The sequence below is a fragment of the Drosophila nasuta genome, chromosome 3 (genome assembly GCF_023558535.2).
Source record: "Drosophila nasuta strain 15112-1781.00 chromosome 3, ASM2355853v1, whole genome shotgun sequence".
NCBI lineage: Eukaryota > Metazoa > Arthropoda > Insecta > Diptera > Drosophilidae > Drosophila > Drosophila nasuta.
The window spans coordinates 1,633,304-1,658,276 of record NC_083457.1 but is presented as its reverse complement, the minus strand read 5'-3'; the positions used below and the strand labels follow the sequence as shown (position 1 = coordinate 1,658,276).

Genomic DNA, 24,973 nt, shown 5'->3' with positions numbered 1-24,973 from the left:
AGAAAGTAAGCAAAATATCCGCTGTAAGTTTTATTCTGTCTTCACTAATGCTTTTTACACAGCTGGCTGAATTCACATCTCTTTCATCTATAAAGGCCAACTTCATGAACAAAATGAATGTGGATAATGAATATTCCACCGTAAGTTGTGATTGATATTAATCCTTAAAATATGTAACGATTCGTTATTCTTGTTCTTGTGCAGCAATGGGCTTGTCAACGATATTTACACCGCATTATTGCAGTCGCAGAGAAATTTAACATCTTTGTCTTCATTGAGTTTCCATTTGGTTTGACGCTGCTACCGGAGCCCCGGAATGTGATCAAATGTGTTGAGCATTACGATACAAATACTAAGTCCGTCTTCTGGAATCTCTCCGTGCATGTTCCCAAAAATACTGAGAGGCAAATCCGTAATTTTAGTGAGCTTTTGGGATTTAACTGATCACATTGCTTGAATTGAATCACGTTTGAAATTGAATCTTTGAAGTTGAAAATTTTAATTTTATACCTAAGCAGATCATATCTGAATAATTGTCTTAACTTTGAAAATGCTTTTGCAATTGCAATCCCATTGCTTGAATCACGTTTGAAATAGCGTCTTTGAAGTTAAAAATTTCAATTTTATACCTAATCGGATATCCGAATTATTAAAAAAAATTACATTCGATTTAATTTCGACAATGTTTTTGCTTACTTATTTACTATATTCTTTATTTAAAAAATGTATATTAAAGATTACAAATATGCTCCAAAACAGTATTTGTTTCATTAGTAGGTTTCGCTAGTAAAAGGGCAGAAGGAGTAATATCCGACCCCATATTCTTCAGTAGCGTAAACAGCTAAGACTTTTTTACAAGCCCACATATTTCCTCGCAAATAAAAAAAAATAGAGTTAAACAAGCGTAATTTTAAAACTAAAGTCACGATTTTTGGTACAAATGAGATCATAATTAAACTGCGATCGGACAAAAATCATAGAAGTTATTCAAGAAATAATTTTATATAGCAAAAGGTTGCTGCAGTCGGGTCTTAGCTGCTTTGGTTGACAATCTTGTAATTTTATATCGATATACCAAATACGAACTTTGGTATATTATAGAAATTTTACCGCACTGTTTAGCTTTTAACCTAACCAATATGGGAAGAGGGGAATCGCACAGTCAAGCACACTCGATAGTAGTTTTCTTACCAGTTCTAATATTCTCGAAGTCCTTGGAAGAAGTGCAGTTCCATAATTTGTTGACTTGGTGGGATCATTCGTTAGCTGCGCTTCAATTAGTCAGCTCGCTGTCATCTCATCTGTGGGATGCGGAAAAGGCCAGGCAGGCTGAGACCATAGCTAAAAGCAGCAGCAGAGCTAAAACAACTACAATGGTTGTCAGTCAGTGGTACGCGTCATTTGCTGGTGAATTGCATTTTGCGCAAACTGTAAAGCATTTTTAGGAACAGACTCATATTCTAGCACTCCCCGTCTGTCCACCCACTAAGTTGAGAAGAAACAGAGCTAAGGGATGCTGCTGACAGAAAATGTTTGCCGCATCCACATCCGGTACCCGACACGATGACTGACTGACTGCTTGACTGATTGGTGGCTGTTTGTGCAACTTTTAGTGCACGTTCGTTGGGCCAGCCAACCACTTGAAATATTGCCGTTCTTCTATTTTTAACAACAAATTCGCACCTAGACAGAAAGTGTCAGCTGAAAGCTTTTGTGCATCGCTCATACGCAGCGTGGTCACAAAATGAACTCTATTTGAATAAAGTATTTGAATAAAGTATTATTATAGGAAAACTAAGAGGCATTTTATATATGTACATATGTATTATATACTTAGGGCGTATCCGTCATCCAGCGCTTTGAAATAGTTATTAGATTTTTGTTGCCCCAAGGCATTATTTTCTCTACGCTAATTGTATTATGAATTGAGGAGTTGATGGCCTTAGTTGCTAGCACTCCCTTCTTTTAGTTATTATATTATTTTGTATAATAATTAACTTGTAAATAAATAAATATGAGTTGAGATAAGATTAGATTATAAGTCATTTATTCACATATGCTTGGCTAATTAGCCATTAGCTTATTACCAAGATATAAACAAATGTATAAATGTAGAAATAAAATTTGAAAACTTGCGATAATAGTAGGGTATCTCAGCCGCTAAGTGCTGGATATCATATTTGTAATCGTTTAATTTACTGCCGAGACTTGTGACTGTGGGGTCAGCAAAGTGGCTGTTGCTGGACCGGTTGCAATTCCATCGTCTCCTGACTAGTTTCTCTGTGCACACGCTGCTGCCCACGTTATATCCAGCTGACAGCTGCAGGCTGAATTGCGTGCCAGTTTTCGCACCTTATGCATATGATGAGATGCTGGGGAGGCAGCACTCAGTCAAATGACAGCTAAACATCAGAGACACGCACTAGACGTGCCACCTGTCGTTGTTGCATGTTGTTCCTTATGCTATCTTACACTCTTCATATGCGCGCTGGCAATTTTAATAATTGCGCAAAGCCAAGGAAGAATCCTCCCTGAACATTACTTAAAACTTAACTTTGGCTCTAATTTCACGATTTACTCGTTGTTTTTTGTATTTTCTGCTTAGGCAATTGGAAAGTAAACTAACATCAAGGACTCAAAGAAGACTTTGAAATGAGAATTTTTCTATTGGTATTCAGTTTTTGAAAGTACTGTCATATGAATTTCCTTTCTTAATGGCTAGATTTACTTTAAAAACCAAGCAAAAACGTTCTCATCGGCTGCTCGATTATGAGACACCCAGTTCTCATTAAGTTAAAGTCAACACCCATTTACCCAAATACATATGTATGTATGTACACCCCATCAATTCAGTTCTTATCTTTAACGGCAGCAATCAATCTAGATCTCAAAAACTCTAAACCATAGAGCTATAATTTTTTTCCATAGGGCTTGTAATCAGAAAAAAATCGAATAACAAGCGTACTTTTTAAACTAGTGTCGCGAATTTTGGTATAGATTAATATTGTTAACTATGTATATTATTTATGATTTCTGACAATTGTGGTAATCGGATAAAAATTATAGAAGTTATTATAGAATAACTTTTGTGTGGCAAATTACGGCTACTGCAATGGTTGCTACCAATCTGGTATATTTTGACATCTATGGTATATTTAGAATGCAGTACTTCATTGATATTCCAAATATTGTCTTCGGTTTTAGTATTTTTGTGGTATATTATTCAATATATTTTAATTATAATACCGCACTGTTTTCATTTTATTCCATTACTGCAATTAGTGCAACAGTTCATAAATTGAATTGAAATTGTTGGTATAGTATATAATAATTGTGAACATAATTGTTTACAAAAACTGATAAAATGTTGGGCTAGTAAACGTCGCAGGAGGGTATCAATATACTCCGGAAGTAAATATCTAGCCATTTCAATGAACACAGGGTATTTATGTTAGCTTGTTCGAGTTAGGCATTGAGTATACCCTCATCTTTTGTATTCCAGAATCAGAGCGAAGACAATATGCTGCTCAGTACTGCATAAAAAAAGGTCAAGCCTTCGTCTCTGCCATAATTAAAAATTAATAAGCGGCTGCTGGATTTTGAGTATTAGAGAGCATCCAGTTGATGCTGGAACAACAGCTGCTTGAGCCGACGGACCGTGTTGGAATCGCAATCTGTAATTATGTAGGGGCGATTCCGACTCCAACAACAACTGGTAAGTGCATGGCAATGACGGAATTTCTGGCCTTTTTGGGTCCTGACCCGAACACCCCAAAAAAACAACGAACCAAAAAAGAAGAAAAAAAAGTTATGCCGTCGTTTGTCGTTTCTCGTTTGCTGTAGCCAGCTGCTAAAAGCGCAAATGAGCATTAAAAACTCGTTTCAACTAAATATTTAAACAGTTTATTATGCTGGCTGGCTGGCACAGGAAGCCTCGATGCCTCGGTGCAGACTCTCTCGTATTCGTATTCGCATTCGCACATATGGGCGTAGCAGACGTTAAAAGCCGCGCACGATTATGGCTACCTGACCGTCACGCCACGCCCCCACTCGCCGCCCACTCAAATAGCAACCCACGTCTCGGTGGTGTAATATGGCGCGTACGATGCGCCAAAAGGAAATTTAAATTTGAATTAATTATGATGCCGAATTCTGGGTCTGCATGACGGCCGCTCTCTGAGTCCTGTATCCTGCCCTGTTGCACCTACAATTGCCAGCAATTAGTTGATGTTGCAGCTCTACGGGTCTATGACTGGCTGCATACGTGTTAAATTTACCAAACAACAAATAATAGTATAGTACTTAACACCCCCGGAATGAGTGTGAACACTTTTATCAACTGGCAAAAGTGAAATGTAATGCGAGTGTTCATTTCAACTAGAGCTGTAGTATATGCTCACACACCTCGCTTAACGGCCTCAACTGAGACCGATGAAATTGGCCACTAAGCAAATTTGCTTTTAAGTGAAGCAACAGTATTTTGGTTGCCACTAAATGAATTTTGGTAATTCACAATGGGTTATAAATTAACTCCAATTGAAAATCGCTTCAGTTACAAACTACTTATGTACATTTAGGTGCTCAGTAGCAAGTTGTTGTGACCACTCGTCAATTTCAATCGAGTTCGAAGAGCAAACAATTGTCAATGAAATCAGCTTGTCCACCACGCAGAATTTCAAATGGGCAAACAAATACTAGTAGAGAGATCAGCAAATTGAACTAGGATTACGGGACGATAATAGGGGGAGGAGCGGGCAAAAATGGACAAGGTCATTAACATTACACGAATGTGAATGCGAAATTCGTGAAACTGGCAGCAAACACGAAGGCCATCACTGTGAGTGACCCACAGATAAGTCCATAGGTAGCGGAAATGGTATTGCGTGGCTTAAAACGGCTAACAGGCAGACAGACAGTCAGTCAACCAGCGAGCCAGCGAAATCAAGCATTCAAGTGTCATTAATTAGTCAGCAAACATGGCCAACAATTCGAGGACTGGGAACTGAGGACTGCTTTGGTGGTCAGTCAAAAACAACAAACGTTCATTGACCGCGCCCAATGCCTACGCCTACCGTCCGCGCATTTACGCTTCAACTGGCTGAAACCGAAAAAGAAACTCGCAATTTCCAACTGGCAACTGGCAGCGCCCCGAGGGAAACAGCATGGCAATGGGGCGTGGCAGGGTCGGCCAATGCATTTGCGTTTAATTACAAAATAATCCAGAGAAACGGTGTGCACTAAAATCGATTGGGGGAGTGGGAGTTGGAGTCGTATTGCGAGTGGGATTGCGATGAGGATTGGCCGGCGCTCATTTACGCTTTACTCCACTTCATTCAACTTCAGTCCTGAGCTGAGTCCTCCACATTGAAATCGGCTCATGGCACATCAGCGCCAATGATCCGACGAATGGGGCGCCCATCGTTGACGTTGCTAACCCAATTAAACTGTCGCCTCAACAAAAGCACAACACCCTCCAACATACCCACAAGTTGCAACTGTTGCCTCATCTTGGCTGGCTGCCTGGCTGGCACTTTGCCCAAAAACCGCAGAGGCAAAAGCCTCGGCAAACGCTTCGCATCGCGGGCTTCAATAGCAATTTGGGTAAATTCCTTTTTAATTTCAACCGCAGCCGCTTCAGTCTCCGTCTTTATCTATGTTCGTCCCATTAGCACTTTTGACTAGAGATGGTCGCGTGAATCTTCATCATTAAGAAATTGTTAATGCATTGCTTAATAAATGATATTCACATCGGTATATTTTCATTGCAATTGCTAACTTATTGATTTCTTTAGCTTAGGCTCAAGACATCACGCTCCCATCTCTAGCTTAAAGTGCAGCTGAAACATTGGTGTCTGAAAAATTGAATTGAATGCTTGTTTTAGTTATCGTTTGGTTTGGGTTTTGGCTGCATTTTTAGTAGACTCCTCTGCTCATGGAAAAACAATTTTCAATAGCATAATGCCTGAAATTTCATTAGCTCTTCACGTTCACATACATTGCCATTCCCACACACACACAGAGGCAGATAGAAGACGGAAAGCAGACATGCACATGCCAAGCAAATGGCTAGACATAATAACATAGAATCCTTGGATATAAAGACGTCGTCGCCCTTTTCGTCTGGGCCAAATCAGATTTGTATAAAATTTTTTGGTGTTCTCCCATTTAAGATGGGGGCGTGGTTGGATTGTCGCGCTAGACAACTTCTTGTCAGTCAGCAGCTTGAAGGCAGAATCTCTTTTGTTAATTGTTATGTGTGTGTGTGTGAGTGGCAACTTGGCTAGAAAATATGCCCTAAATTATTCCCCTTGGCCCATGAGCGAAAGTTGCCGTCGCTGCTGTTAATTGCTTTGACTGCCACGCCCCACTGGGCGCCAACATAATCTTCATATTTGATATGCAAACATGCACGAAGAAAAGCCTTGCGAATTTTCGTTTACAGTCATTTTTCGGCAACTTTTTCTTTTCTTTGCATTTCGCGGCATGTTGACTTTTCTCAGCGGCTTTCGGCGTTTTTCCCATCATATTTGTCTTCATGAAAGTTATCCCATGCAGTGCATTTTCTTTGTGCTTATGCAATTATTATCCCCGAAAATGTAATATTCCCACTTCAGTCTAAAACGCTTTTGCTTATCTTGTAAGAGTGTTTGCACAATTGGAAATTGCCTTTCCGTCTGCGTATTGTTTGTGCATTTTAATACTTGCTACTCAAAAATTAGAAGATGATAATGCCAAAGTATTTATGTATGTGCAGAAAACACTCAAATGCACTCAAGTTAGTTTCAACTGTAATAGTAGCAATTACCATAATGTTTATAAATATTTTGACTTTAAGTACTTATCAGTTGATCAAGATCCAAAGTAATAACCACTATTTGAGAACACAATATAAAATTTGGACGTTGATGTGCTAACAGACAGCACCATTAAGTGGCCCAACGACACCCAAGGTTTGTTCCGCGCGGACCCAAGAGGTTGTACATCCTGCCCAACCGACCAAAGGACGCACCACATAACGTGCAGTGACGGAAGATCGCGAACATACATCTACAAAACTATATTAATATAAATTACATAAATTATAAGCCAGACAAGAGAGATAAGAAAATATTGCAAGGAGAAGAAACAGAATAAAAATATAATTGAAAGAGAAGGGAGTAACAAAGGGAGCTATCACTTTAATCTATATTACATCTAGTTATAATTTTTGGGTGAAGTGCAAAGTAACTGACGAACTAATCATAAGTCTCTGCATAAGTAAATATATAGAATGTTTGTTAATATTTCAGCATGTCGAGTTCTGTTAAAAAATTCCCAAAATTTCAACTCATTTGCATTGAAATATATTAAAATATCTATTTCTTAAAAGCACTAATTATTGCATAGACTTTCAATATACATATGTATTTGTATATATTAATTTTTAATTAATTCTCGTTTACAATAAATCCACAATATCTATAAAAGAAAACTTTTGTTAAAATTATATTTTATTGAACGTTTTATACCTTTTCAAAAGTGAAAATATAGTTTTAAATATTCTAAGCAAATTTTATGTGAACAATAAAATATTCTGCTATTTTTATTTAAAGATAAATCGATAATACAACTAACTAATAATGATAACCTAATTAAAAATATAATTGCGCTTTATTTGTAAAACTGAAATACAGAATTAGACTTTTCATCTGTATCTCATAAAAAAAGTTTTATCGTTTATTTGTGCAAACATTTTTTCTGTTGACATATTATCAATTGAACAATGAATATTAAATGACGTAATTTAGTTTAGCGTGAAATCATCAAATTGAATTTAAATTAGTTGGATTTTTTCACTATTGAAATTCAATAGAGCTTACAAAAATGAAATGTGATATTAAATGCACACCCAAAAGAGAGAGTACTGGGTGTTATATTATTTGGATGTATAATATATTTGATGTTAGAATTCAAATGTTGCCGAAAGCAGAACATTAATATGAGAAGCTTAACACACACATTTCACATACGGGACCAAATAAGCGCGTGAGAGAATGAGTAAGACTTGCACAGAGTAAGCAAAAGAGATAGAGATAGGGAGAGAGTGAGACAGTGGGAGCTGTGAGGTAGAGATACACATGCTTCCAGCAACATCCTTTGTTTGTAATTAATTTCAATATAGCGAAGCATTACAAGTGAAACTCAGTAAATTTCAAAGTATGCTGCGAGGCCAATAACTTCAGACAGGCCCGAGATGTGGGCGCGGTGTGTGGGCGTAGCAGCGCGCAAAGCACACTCAGTATATTGCACACGCGAGACGCGTGAGATGAAAGGAAATGTTAAAATTTTCAACTTGTACGTGGCGCGAATGGGTAGAGGAGCACGGTTTGGGTGTGCTCCAAACAGGAGCTGGATCTGTAGGAGGTATGAAGTGGGATGTAGGATGCAGGATGTAGTCCCTCCATGGCTCAGACGGGCATTACTTTGCCCATAAAAGTAGTAAAATTATGTTGACTGAAAACAGCGGCAGTGTTTGCCACGGCGTGCTCTGCTCGAGGGGCGTGGCAGGATGGTGGCAATGTATCGACGCCACACAAATACTCATTCTTATTTGCAACAACAGATAAAAGTAACTCGCTGGTGTTTTAGTTACAATTTTTGCACACTTCTCGACTTCCCTTCGGTAGATACTTTTTGCTGCTACGACTGCTCATTTCATTGAAGCACTCTAACATTGGCTGGGGAATTTCCTTTTTTTTCGTAACTTTTGTATTCTTTTGAATGCCAGCCAACATCAACCGTAGAGCAAGCAATGCATAATTTCAATTTTCAGCAAGGAAAAAATTAAGCTATTGGTGTGGGAGGCACTCGAATGTGTATGGGAAAAGGAACGTGGAATGGGAACATACCAAACTTTTTGTGTTCTTTTCCACTGTAAACTTTGTGCAATTTCAGTTATTAAATTAATCGAAATCGCTCTATCGATTTTTGATTTGGATCTTCGATTTTGTGCTTTTTAAAGAACGAAATAAAAAATATAATAATAATAGTACCTGATAATAGGTACCGTTTGGTCCATATAAAAAAATCATCAAAATCTAACGTATCGTCGAAGACCAAAGAATGTAACTATTTGTTTAAATAATTTAAGTGTATTTCTCCATTCGTGAAATTACCATGTCACGCTGAAAGCGCTGTTCCCATATATGTATATGTATAAATAAAATTTTGTACGTGCGGAAATTCAATATATGTACATATTTCGCAAGTTCCACAAATTTTTGAGTGACCGTTTTAGCAACCCAAAATATGGCAGGGAATAGTAAGAACCATAAATTTATGCACACTCCACTTAATCATTTGCATATTAAATAAATGAAATTATGTACTTAAATACTAGATAAAATCACATTTATTGCCCATTTCTATGGAGACAATATTCCAAGCAGATATTGCAACTTGGTTGCAATATTTTTTTGTTTTCAAATATCATTTACAATATTCTGTATCCAAAATATTCCTACTTCTCTCAACGAGAAAATGCTCAGACGCTTTCTTCTTAATTTTTAAAAAATTATCCAGATGTGTTGATGCTCTTCTTTCCACATACTATGTATGTACATTATATATCTTGTCATATCTAAAAGTCATCAAAATCAAGCGTATTAATAGCTAAATAATACAAATATTCATTTAAATAATTTAAATTAATTTTTTCATTCCCGAAACTGCCATTCTTCGATGAAGAATATCCAATGTATATTACGGGGGTTGCTATATATATTTCTGACATAATAATGAAATTGCGAATATTTATCATAAAAAAAAAGGATTCATTGTTTTTCCAAGTATTCTCCAGCAAGATTTACTCACTTTTGCATGTGCTCAAACCAATTTTCCATTCCGGTTGACATGGTTTTTGAACGCTTCAACAGCATCTTCTGGCGACCAAAATCGTCGAACACGCATTTTTCCCTTGATGTGCGGAAATAAAAAGAAGTCATTGGGGGTGCCAAGTCAGGGCTGTACGGCGGGTGACCCATCAATTCCACGTTTTGGTCAGTCAAAAAGGCGCGGGTTTGAGCTGATGTGTGAGAGCTCCCATTGTTATGGTGCAGAAGATCCGTATTTTCTTGTTCGTTTTTCGAATTTCTCCAAACACATCAGCCAAACATATTGTGGTGTATCACTCAGAATTGACCGTCCTACGTTGCTCAAGTGATTCGCTACCTGTCACTATCTTTCAAGGCACTGCGAATGTATTTTTTTTTTCAAAATTTCTTTGCACCAATCCAAACGAGCCTTTTTTTATACCAAATGATATATTTGGTATATCGATATAGTACCGCATTCAAAATATACCATAGACGGCACAGTATACCAGATTGTCAGCCAAAGCAACTAAGACCCCTAGTAAGTAAGCGTTTTTGCCCATAGAAAAGTATTTCAGGAATCATTACTATAGTAATTATTGTATATGGGCAATTCCTGAAAATGGTAAACCACGACCGAAAAAAAAAATCTTCACATTCTTCGTATTTTTTTGTATAATGTCATAAAGAAATATCTAAATTTTCATAATACAATGGATCCGTAGCATATCTCCGTTGTTTTTATAAAAAAATTTGCCTGCAAACTAAAAAAAATGTAATTTTTTCACATTTAGCTACTTTTATATGCATTTTTTTGATTAATTATTTCTACCAAATCTCTTAATAGCAATCCAATAATAAGATAAAAAATGCAAAGTAAGCGAAAAAATGTTCAATTAACTGTTAATTTTTATTTTGCTTCTTATCTATGTTCAAATCGTACGTTCGCGACCGAAAACATCATTTTATTGTAATTGTTTCGCATTAAGTGCAAGCAGGTGGATGAAACTTCGCGTGTTAAGTTATTTTGGTATATATATTTTAAGTATAAGAAATCGTTGGGGTTACTCGAACCAATCTATTTTTATTGATTGTCAAAGTAGCGTACGTTCGCGACCTTACCTATAAGCATATGACGATTTTTACTAGCGTCGCATGGATTAAAAAAAAAAAATTTTTTTGTTTTTGTTTTTGAAAAAACTATGTCGTTTGCAGTTACTTATTACTTGTTAGTTATTACTAATTACATATTTTTCTTGCTATTAATAAATTTCAGTACATATTTCATATTTAATAAAAATTTATTTTTTTGCTTTAAATGTTATTGGACACATTAAATTGAGTTAAATCAGTTTGTTTTTATGAAATATGAAGTTATTAATCAAAAAAGTTGTGGTAAAAATAAAAATTTAATAAATAATACAACATGGAAAAATCGTACGTTCGCGACCGGAACTTAATTAAATTAAAAAGAAATAAATGGAGATATTTTCTTGGGAATTGACTTGATAGAAAGCTATATGAATCTATTTTAAAAGTAAAGTTATTGCTTTAGAATATTCCGTCTCAATTCGCAGAGTTTTGCATTTTACTATATAACGCCAAAGTCGACTTCCATTTTGCGTACGTTCGCGACCGCATGTTTTTTGACAATATTATGAAAATAAAAAATCGATAAGCCCCATAATTTACACTAACCAAAGAGCTAAACAAATTCTATCGAAAAATAAAAAAAAAGTTTCAGGAAACGTTTGTTTTCGATTTCATTTTTTAATTCATCTCGTACGAACGTACGTTCGCGACCCGGAGAAATGCCCATATACCAAAATTCGCAACTCTATCTTTAGAAGTACGGTTGTTATTCGATTTTTTTTGATTTGCGGGGTCGGAACTGGGCGTGGCAAAAATTTGAAACAAACTTGATCTGCGTGCAAACATAACAAATGCTGTCGAAATAATTATAGCTCTATCTCTTATAGTCTCTGAGATCCAGTGTTTCATACGGACGGAAGGACAGACGAACATGGCTAAATCGTCGCGGCTGTTGACGCTGATCAAGAATATATATACTTTATAGGGTCGGTGATGCCTCGTTCTACCTGTTACATACATTTCCTGCCGGCACAAAGTTATAATACCCTTCTACCCTATGGGTAGCGGGTATAAAAACCGCATCAAAAAATCTCATGTAGTTTAGGCGGTATCAATTTTCATCAAGAAAAGTGGTCTCCTGGACGTGCGTTGGTGAAAATCTATGGCATTATTAGAAAAGAGCATTATCTTGATATTTTCAAGGCCAATTTCCTAGATTTCGTTGACAAAAGCGCTCATCCTAAGGTGAAATGATTGATCAACAAGATGGAGACTTTAAACACCAGGCTAAAATTGTGACAAATTAGCAGCTAATGCAGTGACCAGCTGAGAATATTTGTTCATTTTTTATATAGAATAAATAATTAAGGATTATTAAAAATTCCGTCATGGAATTACCCATATACACTTTTTTTTATTATCTGTTTTTCAGTATAGTATAATTTTTCAATCAATTTTTATTGTCATTCATAGATTGAAAATTCGAAATTAAATATTTCATATATTTATATATTATTGCAATTCAATAAGATTAACAGTTTTGTTGGTGAATAAAATAGGTGATGAAATGATACACTCAATCGACTTTGAAGTGCAGCTTCCTCCAAGCGATACAATTTCAGCAATGGAATTCAGTCCAGCGCCTGGAAACTTTCTTTGCGCCTCCAGTTGGGATCAAACAGTACGCATATGGAAAGTTAATATGAATGGCACAACAACTCCCAAAAGTTATACCAAGGTCAATTCCCCCGTATTGGATATCAGCTGGAGCGATGACGGTTCCAAAATCTATTTGGCCACTGGCCATGAGGTGCATCAATGGGACTTGCAGTCTGATCAAGTGACACAAATTGGGGCACACAACGCAGGAGTTAGCAGTTGTCACTGGATTAAGGCACCTAACTATGCGTGTCTTATGACTGGCTCCTGGGATAAGACTGTAAAGGTAGGAAGTATCTTTTTTAATATATCTACAATATGAGTTGGTGTTATTTTCGTTTTCAGTTTTGGGACCCCCGAAACCCGTTGCCTATGCTTAAAAAAGATACACCCGACCGTTGCTATGCAGCCGATGTTTTTTATCCCTTCGCTGTAATCGGATGTGCCAATAACACCATTATTACATATTCGTTGGACAAAATGCCAACGGATAACAGATGCTTTCAGAGTGGATTAAAGCAACAGATGCGTTGCATTAGTTTGTTCCGAGATAACACGGCATCGCCAGCTGGCTTTGTTGTCAGCGGCATTGAAGGTCGTAGCTCCGTTCATTACCTGAAAGGACTCAATGACACATTTAAGTTCGATTGTCATACCTCAGAGTGCAACTTGGGATATGTGAATATATACGCAGTTAACGACGTAAAGCGTCATCCCCTAAATAATACGCTAGCTACTGCGGGCTCTGACGGTATATACGTATTTTGGGATATGCAATGGCGCAATAGGCTATTTGATAGTCTTCCTAAAGATCAGCCACTGACCAAGTGTTGCTTTAACTCTGATGGACGCATTTTTGCCTATGCCCTGGGCTATGATTGGTCTAGTGGTCATGTATATTACGATGCTAATAAGCAGCCACAAATATTTTTGCACCCTTGCTTTTCGTAAATAAAACCTATATAGACTAAAAACAAAAACAAGTAAAAAAGCTGGAGTTGTCAATTTTTACTAAAACTTAATATACTGAAAAAAAAATATTCCGAGAGATATATTTGGTATATCGATATAGAACTACGTTTTAAAAATATAATATACCAGAATGTCAACCAAAACAACTTAGACTCGACAGCAGCAAACGATTATTAAATAATTTTTAAGATTTTTATCTGATTGCAGATTTTTAGGAAATTGTTTTTTGTTTTTGTATGTACAAAAAATCGATTATCGGGGGCTAAAATGGGCGTAGCAAAAATCTAAAATAAATTTGATTTGCGTGCAAAAATTACGAGTGCTTTAGAAAAAAAATTAATATCTTATAGTCTCCGAAGTCGAGGTATTTATTCAGACGGACATGGTTATATCGTTTCGTCAGTGGACGTTAATCAAGAATATATAATATACATATGTGTATATTTTATGGAGTCGTAGCATCGTCCTATTGTCTAGTGGGCATAAAGTCAAAATAGCCTTCATCCCTGTAGGAAGCGAGTGTGAAAACAACTGCATTTATATTTTCATTTTCAGATAATCGGGAACTTTTAGATTACCATCTGTGAGCTTGAACCTTGGCAAAAGAATGATACTTCACACTTTGTAGTTCTGCAAATGGCACAACATAAGAACTGCAGAATGATGTACAGATGGCAACAATGCGCGGCGATTACGAAAGGCGTCGACTTGTAAATGGAGCGCAACTCGGCTAGAATCGCGTGCCAAGCGCGATAATGAAACAGAAAAGCCAGTTTCAGACAACTATAGTTGCTAGACGTACTTTTATATTGTAAGTCGAAGCCAATTGTAAAACTTTGGCAGCTAGCCACAGGAGTATGCAAGTTTTGGCAATCGGTTCTGTTGGCCAACTAATCAAGTTGGAATTTGAATCGAAAGTGGCAACAGACTCAGCAACATAGTCACAGCCAAAGCCAGCGATGCGTGTAACTTTTTCAATTAATTTGGCTTAATATGAGTGTGAGTGTGTGAGAGAGAGGGAGGAGAGTTCTTAGTTCTACGCTGGCTGCCTTAACGTATTTACGGCTGAGTTATTTCAAAAATGTTTTGCATATCAGATTGAGCTGCAGCTTCGGGGTGCACTTAAACGCCTTCGTTTTAATTTAATAAGAGCTTGCCAAGGCAACCAACTGGCAACTGCAACACAAGCACAGCCACTGCATCCCAAATGAATGGAAGCTGAAAGCTACCAAAGCGCAAATGCACAACAAAAATAAATGAATAGAAAAAAACGAAACGAAACGAAAAGAAAATGCCAGCAAACACTCGCGAGTCGCGGCTTTGACTGCAGCTTGCAGTTCCGATTGCGACTTTGACTCTGACTCCGACTCTGACTCCGCCTGCCGCTTGTTGGTTGTTGGCTGCTGGCTGCTGGCTGCTGCATGTCAAATTTGAATTTAGCTGCAATTTTTACAACTGTTGCAAATTCGCCGTCATCTGAAAATGCATCTGCATTGGAGCCGCTGTGGTTGGCGGTAGGTGGCGGCATATGGATGTAGATGTGGATGTGTATGTGGATGCCTGAAACTGAGCTGGCGGGGCAGCAAGCAGTACATGCGGCAACATGTAGAATACAGCATGCAGCATGCAGCATTCAGTATGTGAGCCAGTCAGACAGTTGGCAATTTGCATAAATTTAGATTAGTGACATCTGACGTGAGCCTGCGATACGAGTGAGAGATGCGAGATGCTGTGAAGGAGCAGAAGCGACGCGGAAGGAGGGGATAGACATGATGCAGCATGTGAGCGGAAATATTAAGTAGGCGACTGCGCGATTGCCACCTCCTAATTCTCAGTCAAGATTAGCTGGCAAGTCGGCAAGCTGCCTGGCAATGACAATGCATATGATTTATGAACTAACTCCCTGGCGATGTCTCTTCTATGCTCTGCTCTGAAAATCAACAGCTCAAGTGGAAAATTAATCGTATGCAAGCTCATTATGGCCATAAGTCGAGTGTTTCTGGGGTAATTGTCGCCAAATATCTTAAATTTGCAGTCCCCAGCGTATAGAGTTATTAGAGAGTATTAACATGCGTACAAGTGTACTTGATTTCATATTAAGAAATTAACGGAATCTTAGTCGTAGCTATCGATTTTTGTAAATCTTGACTTTTTTCTGCCTTGTCTTACATCGTTTCTGTTGTGCGTCTTGAATCCGCGCTGAAACTAAGCATAAAATAACTATAAATTCAGCTGCTCAGTCATATCGCCCATTTTGCAGCTCTGAATTTCTAGTCCAACATTTGTCAGAACAGTTTCCATGACAAAGACATTACAACTCAACCTATAATTTATTCAGCTAAATCCTTTCGCCAGCCACTTACAGTCTAAGAATAAGCAGCGAAAATAAATTAAATGGAAATCATTTGTCTTGCTCAACAAAATATCACGCAAATGGGCAAACTGCGACTCCGACTGCGACTGCTGCGGCAATCAGTGAGCGGACGATGTGAATATTCCCGTTCCCATTCCCGTCGAGCACTTGACAGCCAAGTCACAACAACAAGTGGCAGCAGCAAGTAGCAGCAGCAGTAGCAAAATTTGCATAAAGAAATAATATTCATTCGTGCCGTGTACGCGCCAAAGGATGACAGCATGTCAAAATCGTCCTTGACGGCCAAACGGCCATCCCAAGTGACAGAGGATAAAAGAATTTCACAGCGAATGCGGCATAGCATTAGATCAAGTCAGAATCTTCTTCCTACATAGTAGCCAGCTTAAAGCAGTATCAATCTTAGCACGAAACTGGCTTAAAGACGCACGAAAGTATGCAAGAATTTCAAACATTTCCTCTGTCCGCATTTAACTTAACTACATATATACAAGAGAGAATAATACTAGTGGGCAGGCCTAGGCCGAACAGTACGAGCAGTATTTGAATTAAACATAGCAATTTCAATAGACACGCCTCCACTCCGCCCAGCACATAAACAAGAAGAACATCATACGTAGTACAAACGACGCGACGTGGCGGTCGAAACTATCTGAAATCTCAGCTAACCAGGCAAAAGCCCGATTAACAAGATTAAAAGCGCCATTAAATGCTTTGATTCGGCTACAAGTTAAGACCACGCAACCGCAGATACGCAAATGTTGCTGTTGGGCTTCGTGTTACTTGGCTTAGGTTTGGGTTTGGGTTTCGGTTCTATCTGCAAAGCAACACACCCAATAATTTATCCAGTCAGTGTTGGAGACCGAAAGTTGTTTGGCACTACTTAAAGGAACACATGTTTTGTGGCAGAGGCAGCAGAAGCATCACCTCGCTCACTTGGTTCACTGGTTTGTTCAATGTATCCGCTGGATACATGGGCCACGAGTATCTGCAGCTTGTTTAAACGCATATGTTGAATTCCTGGTTAAGACGTAAATTACGTTAAATTGCTGTTAAGTAGAATTGTGCTAGCGGGCAAACAAACGAAAACACCACACATACACACACGCACACGCACACACACACACACACACTCATACAGGCACACACAAGTTGCCAGAGTTAACTCAGATACAAATGTATCTTTAGTGCCATGCGCCGGTCTGCGGCGTCGACTGATTTGCGTGCCTGAATCCTTGCGTATCCTCACTCTTTGGCGCACAACGCTTCGCATGTTCGCTTGATTGATTTAGGTTGGGTTAAGCCCCACGGGGAAAACCGTTAACGAAACCTGCACACTTAATCCCAATTTGCCAGAGTACAAATCAGTTTTAGTTATTTTCCTTGGCCTCCAAAACTAAATTATACATCGACTCTGCACTGCACTGCACGTGGCCCGGCAAACAATTGTGCGTAGCCTTAGGATCGAAGACGAGTAATGTATCAAAGGTCATATCCAGACGACAAGGGTTAAGTGAATCTCCTAGTAAGGATATCTTCAAATTGATTTGTTTTCTTTTTTCTCTCATGAAGCTCGCAAATATAAACAGGCGAAATATAAAAACAAAATAGTTATGTGAAATGTAAATATTTAAAGATTAAGGTAGATTAACCAAACAGCTTTTTCTTATTACATGCAGTTGTTTATTTGTAGAATTTATTTATTCAATTGGATGGCATTTACAAACAAATTCGACAAACTCACAAATGCTTTATTCACAACTAAAATACTGTAAATTGCGTTTGACTTTAAAATACCCTATAAACCAGCAACTAAAGTATTGATATTATTCATTTTAGATTGCGCATGCTAAGTGTTAATATTCCATTGCATGATTTGGATGCTAGGTATTCAAATTATAAGAAAATTAAATAATTTCGAATTGCATCGCATTATTTCAACCTTTTGATCCTAAATGCATTTCGTTGTAATTTCATTTCAACATTTATAAAATAGCTGTGAAAATGTTGATAAAATTTTAATTTGCTTCTAATTTTGTACAATGTGCGAAACAATAAACAAAACAACAACAACAACGAAAAGAACTCGCTAAAATGTGAAGGATGAGATGAATTTGAAATGCATAGAATATATTTTTAAATAGAATTTATTGCGAATTTCAGAAAATTGCCATAGTCTAGCATTAAATGTAATTAAACCCGAAAACAGCAACAATAAAAATGAAATTACCATTGTAAAATTGCATTCACCGAAATAACAAACAACGACTGGGACAATTGGCAACAGAAACAATGACCAACAAAGAGCAGGCAACACCAACGACACAAATGAGCAAAAATAATTTTATGGTCAATGCAGGCGGCGTTAACTTGGCTGCGGTTACAATTTGTGAAAAACTTTCGAAATGGACGGAACGGGTAGAGAGGGAAAGCCAATAGGCAGCAAAAGCAGCAGCGGCAGCAGCAACTAATTTAAATTGAAATTAAAATTGATTGTTTTTTAAATGCGTCGCATTGCCAACGAGGCACGTAGCCAGGCGTTGACCACGAGTTGAGCCACCCACATTTAGCAACGGGGCGAAGGAGACTTGGTGGCATGAAGGGTTTGGCATGCGTGTAAAACCGTCAAAGCGTCGGCGGTGGCGTTGGCCACGTCACTTGCAACAAATACCAAACAATGCAATGCACAATGCAACATATGGAGGCTCGAAATGTGTTGCAAGCAAACAAATCCGTTAACAAATGTTGCCGGACTTCAGAGAGAAGGAAGGAGTTGGAACTGAACCCAAGCCTCAGTTTGTCCCAGCATCACGTTACTTCAAGCTCAGACTTCCCCTACAAACCAAACACACACATACCGGCGTAAAGGCACTCAATTACATGTGGAAATGTTGTTTGTGTGGTTGTCACACTGTTTGCCTTGGTGGTTGTTGTTGCTATTGCTGTTGCTGCTGCTTGCAACGGCTGTCGATGGTGGCACATGTGGCAAGCGGTCTCTTATTTATTTGTAGAAAATTGTTGCTAATTTTGCACAAATCCATATTGAATTTGCTGTAGTTGCCACACGTGCAGTTGACTCGCCGATGCCTTCCCCACGCCTCGCCTCCCCTTCGCAGAAATGTGGTAACCATAATTACCACCACCATCATCATCGTCATCATCGCCACACTTATGGGCACACCAATATGGTCAGCACACAAATCTGGCATTGGTCACCCGCTTAATTGGACGCTACGCTCAATTAACTGACTCATCGATGTCGCAGCATTGTCTAATCTGTGCAACTGGCCACGCTCTCACTTTCATAATCATTAAGCATATGCAAATAAATCATATAAGCAACAAAAGCAAGCGTTAGGAGTGTATAATGAGGTGGGGTGAAAAGTTTTTCTGATAACTATTCTAAAACTTTTAAATTAATTTGCTTTAAGCAATAGTCAAGTAAAATCTCCTTCGACAGACAAATTTATGAAATTCTTCGTTCAACTCCAAAATACAAGACTTTAATCAGTTATTAAGTTTTTAAGAATACTACTGCACTGTTTGGCTCTTATTCAAAATGGGTAGCGGTTATCTCTAAGTCGAGCACACTCGACTAGCTTTCTTACTAAGTAAGACTTACTTATCTAATCTGTGCAACTAGACACGCTTTCACTTTTCATAATCATTGAGGATGCCATCAAATCATATAAGCCACAAAACCATAATTAAGTGGGGGAAACTGAACTTAAACTTTAATATTTATTTGTTTTAAAATACAGTCAAGTGTAATCTCTTCAATTGTTGCAGAGTCTATGAAATTCTCCGTTCAACTGCATAATCAAATACTTGAATACATCATAAATTTATTTATTTTTTTGTATTTACAAATATGTATTTCCAATAAATGGTCAACTAGTTATGCAACATTTATTATTATTATTTCCTCCAATATTATGTGGCATAAAAAATGATGTATATATATTGCGATTTATTTTGCGTAACAATGTTAATTTATCAATATAATATTTGAATACGTCAGCAATACTACATTTTGTTAGCAAACTGTTAATGATATTGGAAATTGCAGAAAAACTGAACTGACCTTCTACTAAGCTGAACGTGCTAAGTTTAAGTTTAATCTGGCTGCTGCTAAAGTGCTCTCCTATATAAACATCATCAAAACGCAACTGTTCAACTCTGCTAAGCAAAAAAAAGTTGCTCCTTTCTTTAGATGGTGAGCTACATCAATAGTTTCTTAATAATTAAAACTACGCTAAAGCAATTAATTTTAAATTTCAGCTGCCTACGAGTGCTCCACATAGTATATAGTATACGGTAAGGTTGGATTCACGTCTGTGACTGTAGATGTCGGTGCGGTTAGAAAATATTAAACATCAGGAGAAGTCTGGCAAATGTCACTTAAAAAATTGAAAGGTTGCGCAGACACCCCCTGGGAGCTAAAGCAGGCACAGTTGGATTTGGGAATGGGAATGGGAATGGGAATAGATGGGATGCGGTGCGGTGCGATGCAATGGTGTGGGTTGTAATGCGGTGAGAGCAGCAGGCGAACCTGGGCGATGGCACATGGGGCGTATGCGCAATGTTGGCAAAGGCGAAACTTAATTAATTTGAGTAACTTGGCAGCCGGCCGGTTGGACGATTCTTCTCTCTCTCCCGCTGTGCACCACTCGTCGACTGTTAATGTTGCTGCTGCCGCCCGGCCCGTGGGCGTCTTTGTAGCGCCGGGTGTGGCATGAATTCTTAATGCATGCTGTGTGTGTGTGTATGTGGGCGTGGTCGCGCGTTTGTAAAAAAGGGCTGCGAAAGAAAGAAATAACTGGAACTGACTATGTCAACATAATTAACTTTGAAGTGAGAGCTCCGGCAGACAGCATGCAGGCCAGAACAGTCCAAAGAATCCTTCGCTTCAAACATAAACAAAAAGATACAAAAAACAACTCATACATAAGTAGGAGTACTCATATGTGATGTGTTTTATGTGCCAAAAATGGCAAAAGGTGACCAAAAAAGGAAAGACCTCTGAAATGCAAATTACTGCGAGTGTTGCACATAATTAATTTAAATGCATTTGCTACCAAATGGCGGGCACCTTTTTGCACGGTCTAAGTGTGCGCTAGAGATGGACGAGGACATAGCATTGAAGATTAGTTTATGCTGGATAGATAGTCGGGCATCACTTAATGGACTTTGCGATATTTGCATTGCATTGGAGAATCTATTAAAAAAAGGTACTCTAGCACGGAGAACTAATAAGTATACCCGCTACCGTAGCCTACAAGGGTATTATAATTATGTTATTGCATTCTATATATGTATATATTCTTGATAAGCGTCAACGGCCGAGACGAAATATGTTCGTCTTAGAGACTATAAAAGATAGAGCTATCATTTTTTCGGAAACACTTGATATTATTGCATGCATAACAAGTTAATTTTAGATTTTTTTCACATCCATTTCTGCTTCGGAAAATCGAAAAGCTAGCTAACTTTTGAAAATATAGTCATGATTTATGGTTAATACAATAATATATATTACAATAAATAAATTTATGGAAGTTATTCGAAAAAATGTAGTATATTTTAGTGTTTTTTTTGTATATTAATTTGATATAAACAAATAAATACAAAAGTAATACCGAAGGTGTTTTGCTTTTATGGGGTATCTTACAGTCGACCACACTCGGCCGCCGCTTTCTACATTTTAATGAGATGTTAATTATGAAATTTATTGTAAAAGAGAATTCAAAAGGAATACCGCATTGTTGAGTTAGTATTTTGATAGTATTCATTAACTTCAACTCACAGCTATGTTTTTGATTGACTCCCATGATAAGTCAGCTACTATCTACAGACAACTTATCAGATATATAATATTTATAGAATCTGCACAATTTCATCATCCCTAAAGAAAGCAGCAATGGAAAAGTTTTGCATCATATCAGCTCATTTCAATTTACCTGCTCAAAGTTTTTGATTGCCCAATTTGCAACAAGAATGCAATCAGAGCACCTCCACTTTTGCCACTCAACATTCCACACATCCCAAAGGACCACATTTTGAGGATTTGGCTGATGTTGTTCCTTAAGCAAAACTTAAACAGAGAGTTCACTTAAAGTCCAATTTGCTGGTAAATGTGGCTGAGATAGAGGTGTTCACTGTTGAAACACAAGTGGCCACTGGCCACATGAGTCTCGCTCTGTCTGAAGCATTTTTGGTTCTATCTCGAATTGCCGTCTCCTCCTTCTTGCCAGCAGCAACTCGCAGATAATGCTCAACAAAATAAATGGAAAAACTGACAACACACTCGGGAGAAAGGGCGGTGGTTAGCAAGTAGGAGCAGCCGGGAGCAGCACAGCAAATGTTGACGACGATGACTTTTAAATTGTTTTATTGAGGTGCCAGTGCTGGTCAGAAAGTTTAGCAAGTGCAGAATAAATGAGCATGGAAGTCCATTTTCAAACATTACAAAGCTTCTCCAGCACCCAGTTTCTGCTGCATCCTGCATCCTGTCATCCCAACAGCTCGACCGTTATCCTGACCGTTACAGTTACCGTTACTATGTCCGCATATGTGTCAGGCATACAAAGTCAAATTGCTTGCAGACTGCAAAGCACCCAAACTCGGGAGGGGGACAAGAGCCAACATTTTGTGCCTGTCACGTTAAACTTTTGGCTGTTGCCTAAGTAGCTGGCGTTCAATATGAGCGCTGACATGGCCAACAGAGAGCTCCCCGAGAACATTCGGTCACCAAATATGCTCATAAAATGTCGCCTACCTCGAAGGATCGGGATGGGGCTTTAAGCTGCTGTCAATTGGCATTAGCTGGAACAAAGTTCCCTCTTGCTAATACGCTTGCTGCCACAGCTAGCTGCAACGTCATCCTCGTGCACTGGGCGAAATTAGTGCTACGTATCTGTTGAAACTTTATATAATCAAGTTTTATTTTTAGATTTATTTTTTACTTAAAACTATTTGTTTACGAATAAGTTACTATAATGTAAAAAAACAATCAAAGCATTTCTCTCTGTGCAACTATTTCACAATCAACTGTAAAGTTAATGCCGTCGCCGTGCAGATTAAAGCTGAACCATTTCAGGTAGTCTGCTACCGTGACCTGTTAGTACCTCGTATTACCGTGTGTGTCATATTAGCTCAACTGATTTCAGGGAATGCGCTGGGTAATGCAGCTCAGAAGCTGCGACACGTGTTCACTGCCATTTGAGACTTGTGTCTAAGGAGATGGGTTCGTTGTACATATTGAAGGTGCGAAAGCAAAATATTAAATGCTATACAATTAAAGTATTTATTATTCTTTTATCAATTTAAAATCAAATATTAATAAGTAAACATCGAAAATAAAAAAGTCTCAATTATACTAATGAATTTCTGCCTGCTCACAATATTGGCTTAAAATTACAAGTAATAAAATTGTACAACAAATTTGTGGCCTAGTAAAGAGTTTTTGATATGTTTGATTTTTTTCGAGATTATATTTATGAGAACTTGAACTTTTAGATTTTTTAGTGTCGAGTAATCCCTTTCCAGCTCTCTTTCGTCTATGAGGCTTGAAGCTCTCGCTTACTAATTTCCCTATCGGTCTTTTTATCCTCCATTGATTTGTGCCTTCCTAACACCCTGGGACTTAACTTATTGCAAACATTCTTTTCGATTCCAGTTTGTTGCTGCAAATCTATTCCTTTGGGAAGCAAATAGCTTTGTTTGCGATTGCAGAATGAAACGTTGAAAGCCAATTAAAAGGCAATCATGACGAGATGGACGCGTTACAGTTGCGCTCAATTAGCCGCTGTTCCAAATCAATAACTGCACCACAATAGCTGCAACAGTGACTGCATGGCCAATGACTAACTGTAACTGGCAGCGGACCACTGACAACTGGGCGACTCTGCGCGACTGGTCAACTTGCAACTGGCAACTAGCGTGTGGCAACTGGCGAATTGCAAGCAGTGACAGCCACGGCAGCGGCAACGGCAACGGCGGCGGCGTCAATCGAGCGCTAACAAAGATAAATGGCTGAAGCCACAAAATTGATTTGGTTGACAGATGAATTGTGGAGTCAGTTCGAAATCGGATGAGTTCTCATCCTACCCTACAAAGTGGAAATACGTCAAAGCTAAAGAACAGCAGCAGCAGTAACCTAAATCTATAGGAATATCAGTAGTGTGTAGTTGCAGAAGCAGCATTTAAATGACAGCAGCATTTGCTCCATCGGTAGCAGCAGCATCAATAACAACAGCAACAATAACAACAACTGCAACAGTTGCTGGTCAATGACAATAAAATCAAAAGCATATTTTTCAATCAGCCATTGAATGGCAGCAATATTTCGAATAACTGACAAAGGGGCAGTAAGGGGGGGCGAGTGGTGTTGATGTGGGTGTGTCTGTCACTATGATGAGCACAGTACAATGCAGCTGCAGCAGATGGGCAATCGGGCAACTAGGCGACCAGGCGGCAGCATTCGAATATTGAATGAAGCACTTAAACGCGTTTCAGGCCGCTGACCGTCCAAATGCAATTACGCATACGCCATGGATGCCCAACGAACCCAGCGACTGATGCTGCTGTTGCTGATGTTGCCGTTGTGGCCGTTGCTGCTGCCAATTGACACTTTGACGCATAAATCAACTTTATTGTTTATTGATTTTTATGTTTGCGCTGCCCGGTTTTGCGTGTCATTTTATTAAATCTTTGTCGGAGCCGCATGCAACCCGGACTTTCAATCTTTTTTCACAGCAATGTTATTTCACTCCCCGGGTCCACAATCTCACGCCGCCCCTCCCAATAGACCCTCTCCCTTGCATTGCTATTTATTTGAATTTATGCGATTTTAATGAAATTGGTTCATTGTTGGCAGTTGAACGCATCAATCGCAACTATACTCCACTGTCCTCTGGCCTATACTTTGGACATGCTGAACAATTCATAAATCGATTAAAGATGTTTCTGAGTTCGTTTATTCTCTGGCTTTGTTTTTATTTGTTTGCGTCAGTTTGCATTTATGTAT

At 38.3% G+C, this 24,973-nt stretch overlaps 2 protein-coding genes across 2 annotated transcripts; both read left to right on the top strand.

Annotated features, from left to right (window-relative positions):
- Positions 1-45: 45 nt before the first annotated feature.
- LOC132791431 (protein ORD) lies at positions 46-683 on the top strand. Its single transcript, XM_060800340.1, has 2 exons — positions 46-140; positions 205-683. The coding sequence occupies exons 1-2, from the start codon at positions 48-50 to the stop codon at positions 442-444; spliced, it is 333 nt and encodes a 110-aa protein (XP_060656323.1). The 5' UTR covers positions 46-47; the 3' UTR covers positions 445-683.
- Positions 684-12,403: 11,720 nt separating this feature from the next.
- On the top strand, positions 12,404-13,581 carry LOC132790727 (protein Rae1). Its single transcript, XM_060799372.1, has 2 exons — positions 12,404-12,888; positions 12,948-13,581. Exons 1-2 carry the CDS (start codon positions 12,511-12,513, stop codon positions 13,551-13,553), a joined length of 984 nt encoding a protein of 327 aa, XP_060655355.1. The 5' UTR covers positions 12,404-12,510; the 3' UTR covers positions 13,554-13,581.
- Positions 13,582-24,973: the final 11,392 nt, after the last annotated feature.

Excerpts from the sequence above, each read along its gene's own strand:
- LOC132791431 (XM_060800340.1), top strand. The coding sequence starts at position 48 with ATGCTTTTTACACAGCTGGCTGAATTCACATCTCTTTCATCTATAAAG. Across the intron at positions 141-204 it reads TGGATAATGAATATTCCACC|CAATGGGCTTGTCAACGATA; the intron begins GTAAGTTGTGAT and ends GTTCTTGTGCAG.
- LOC132790727 (XM_060799372.1), top strand. The coding sequence starts at position 12,511 with ATGATACACTCAATCGACTTTGAAGTGCAGCTTCCTCCAAGCGATACA. Across the intron at positions 12,889-12,947 it reads CCTGGGATAAGACTGTAAAG|TTTTGGGACCCCCGAAACCC; the intron begins GTAGGAAGTATC and ends TTTCGTTTTCAG.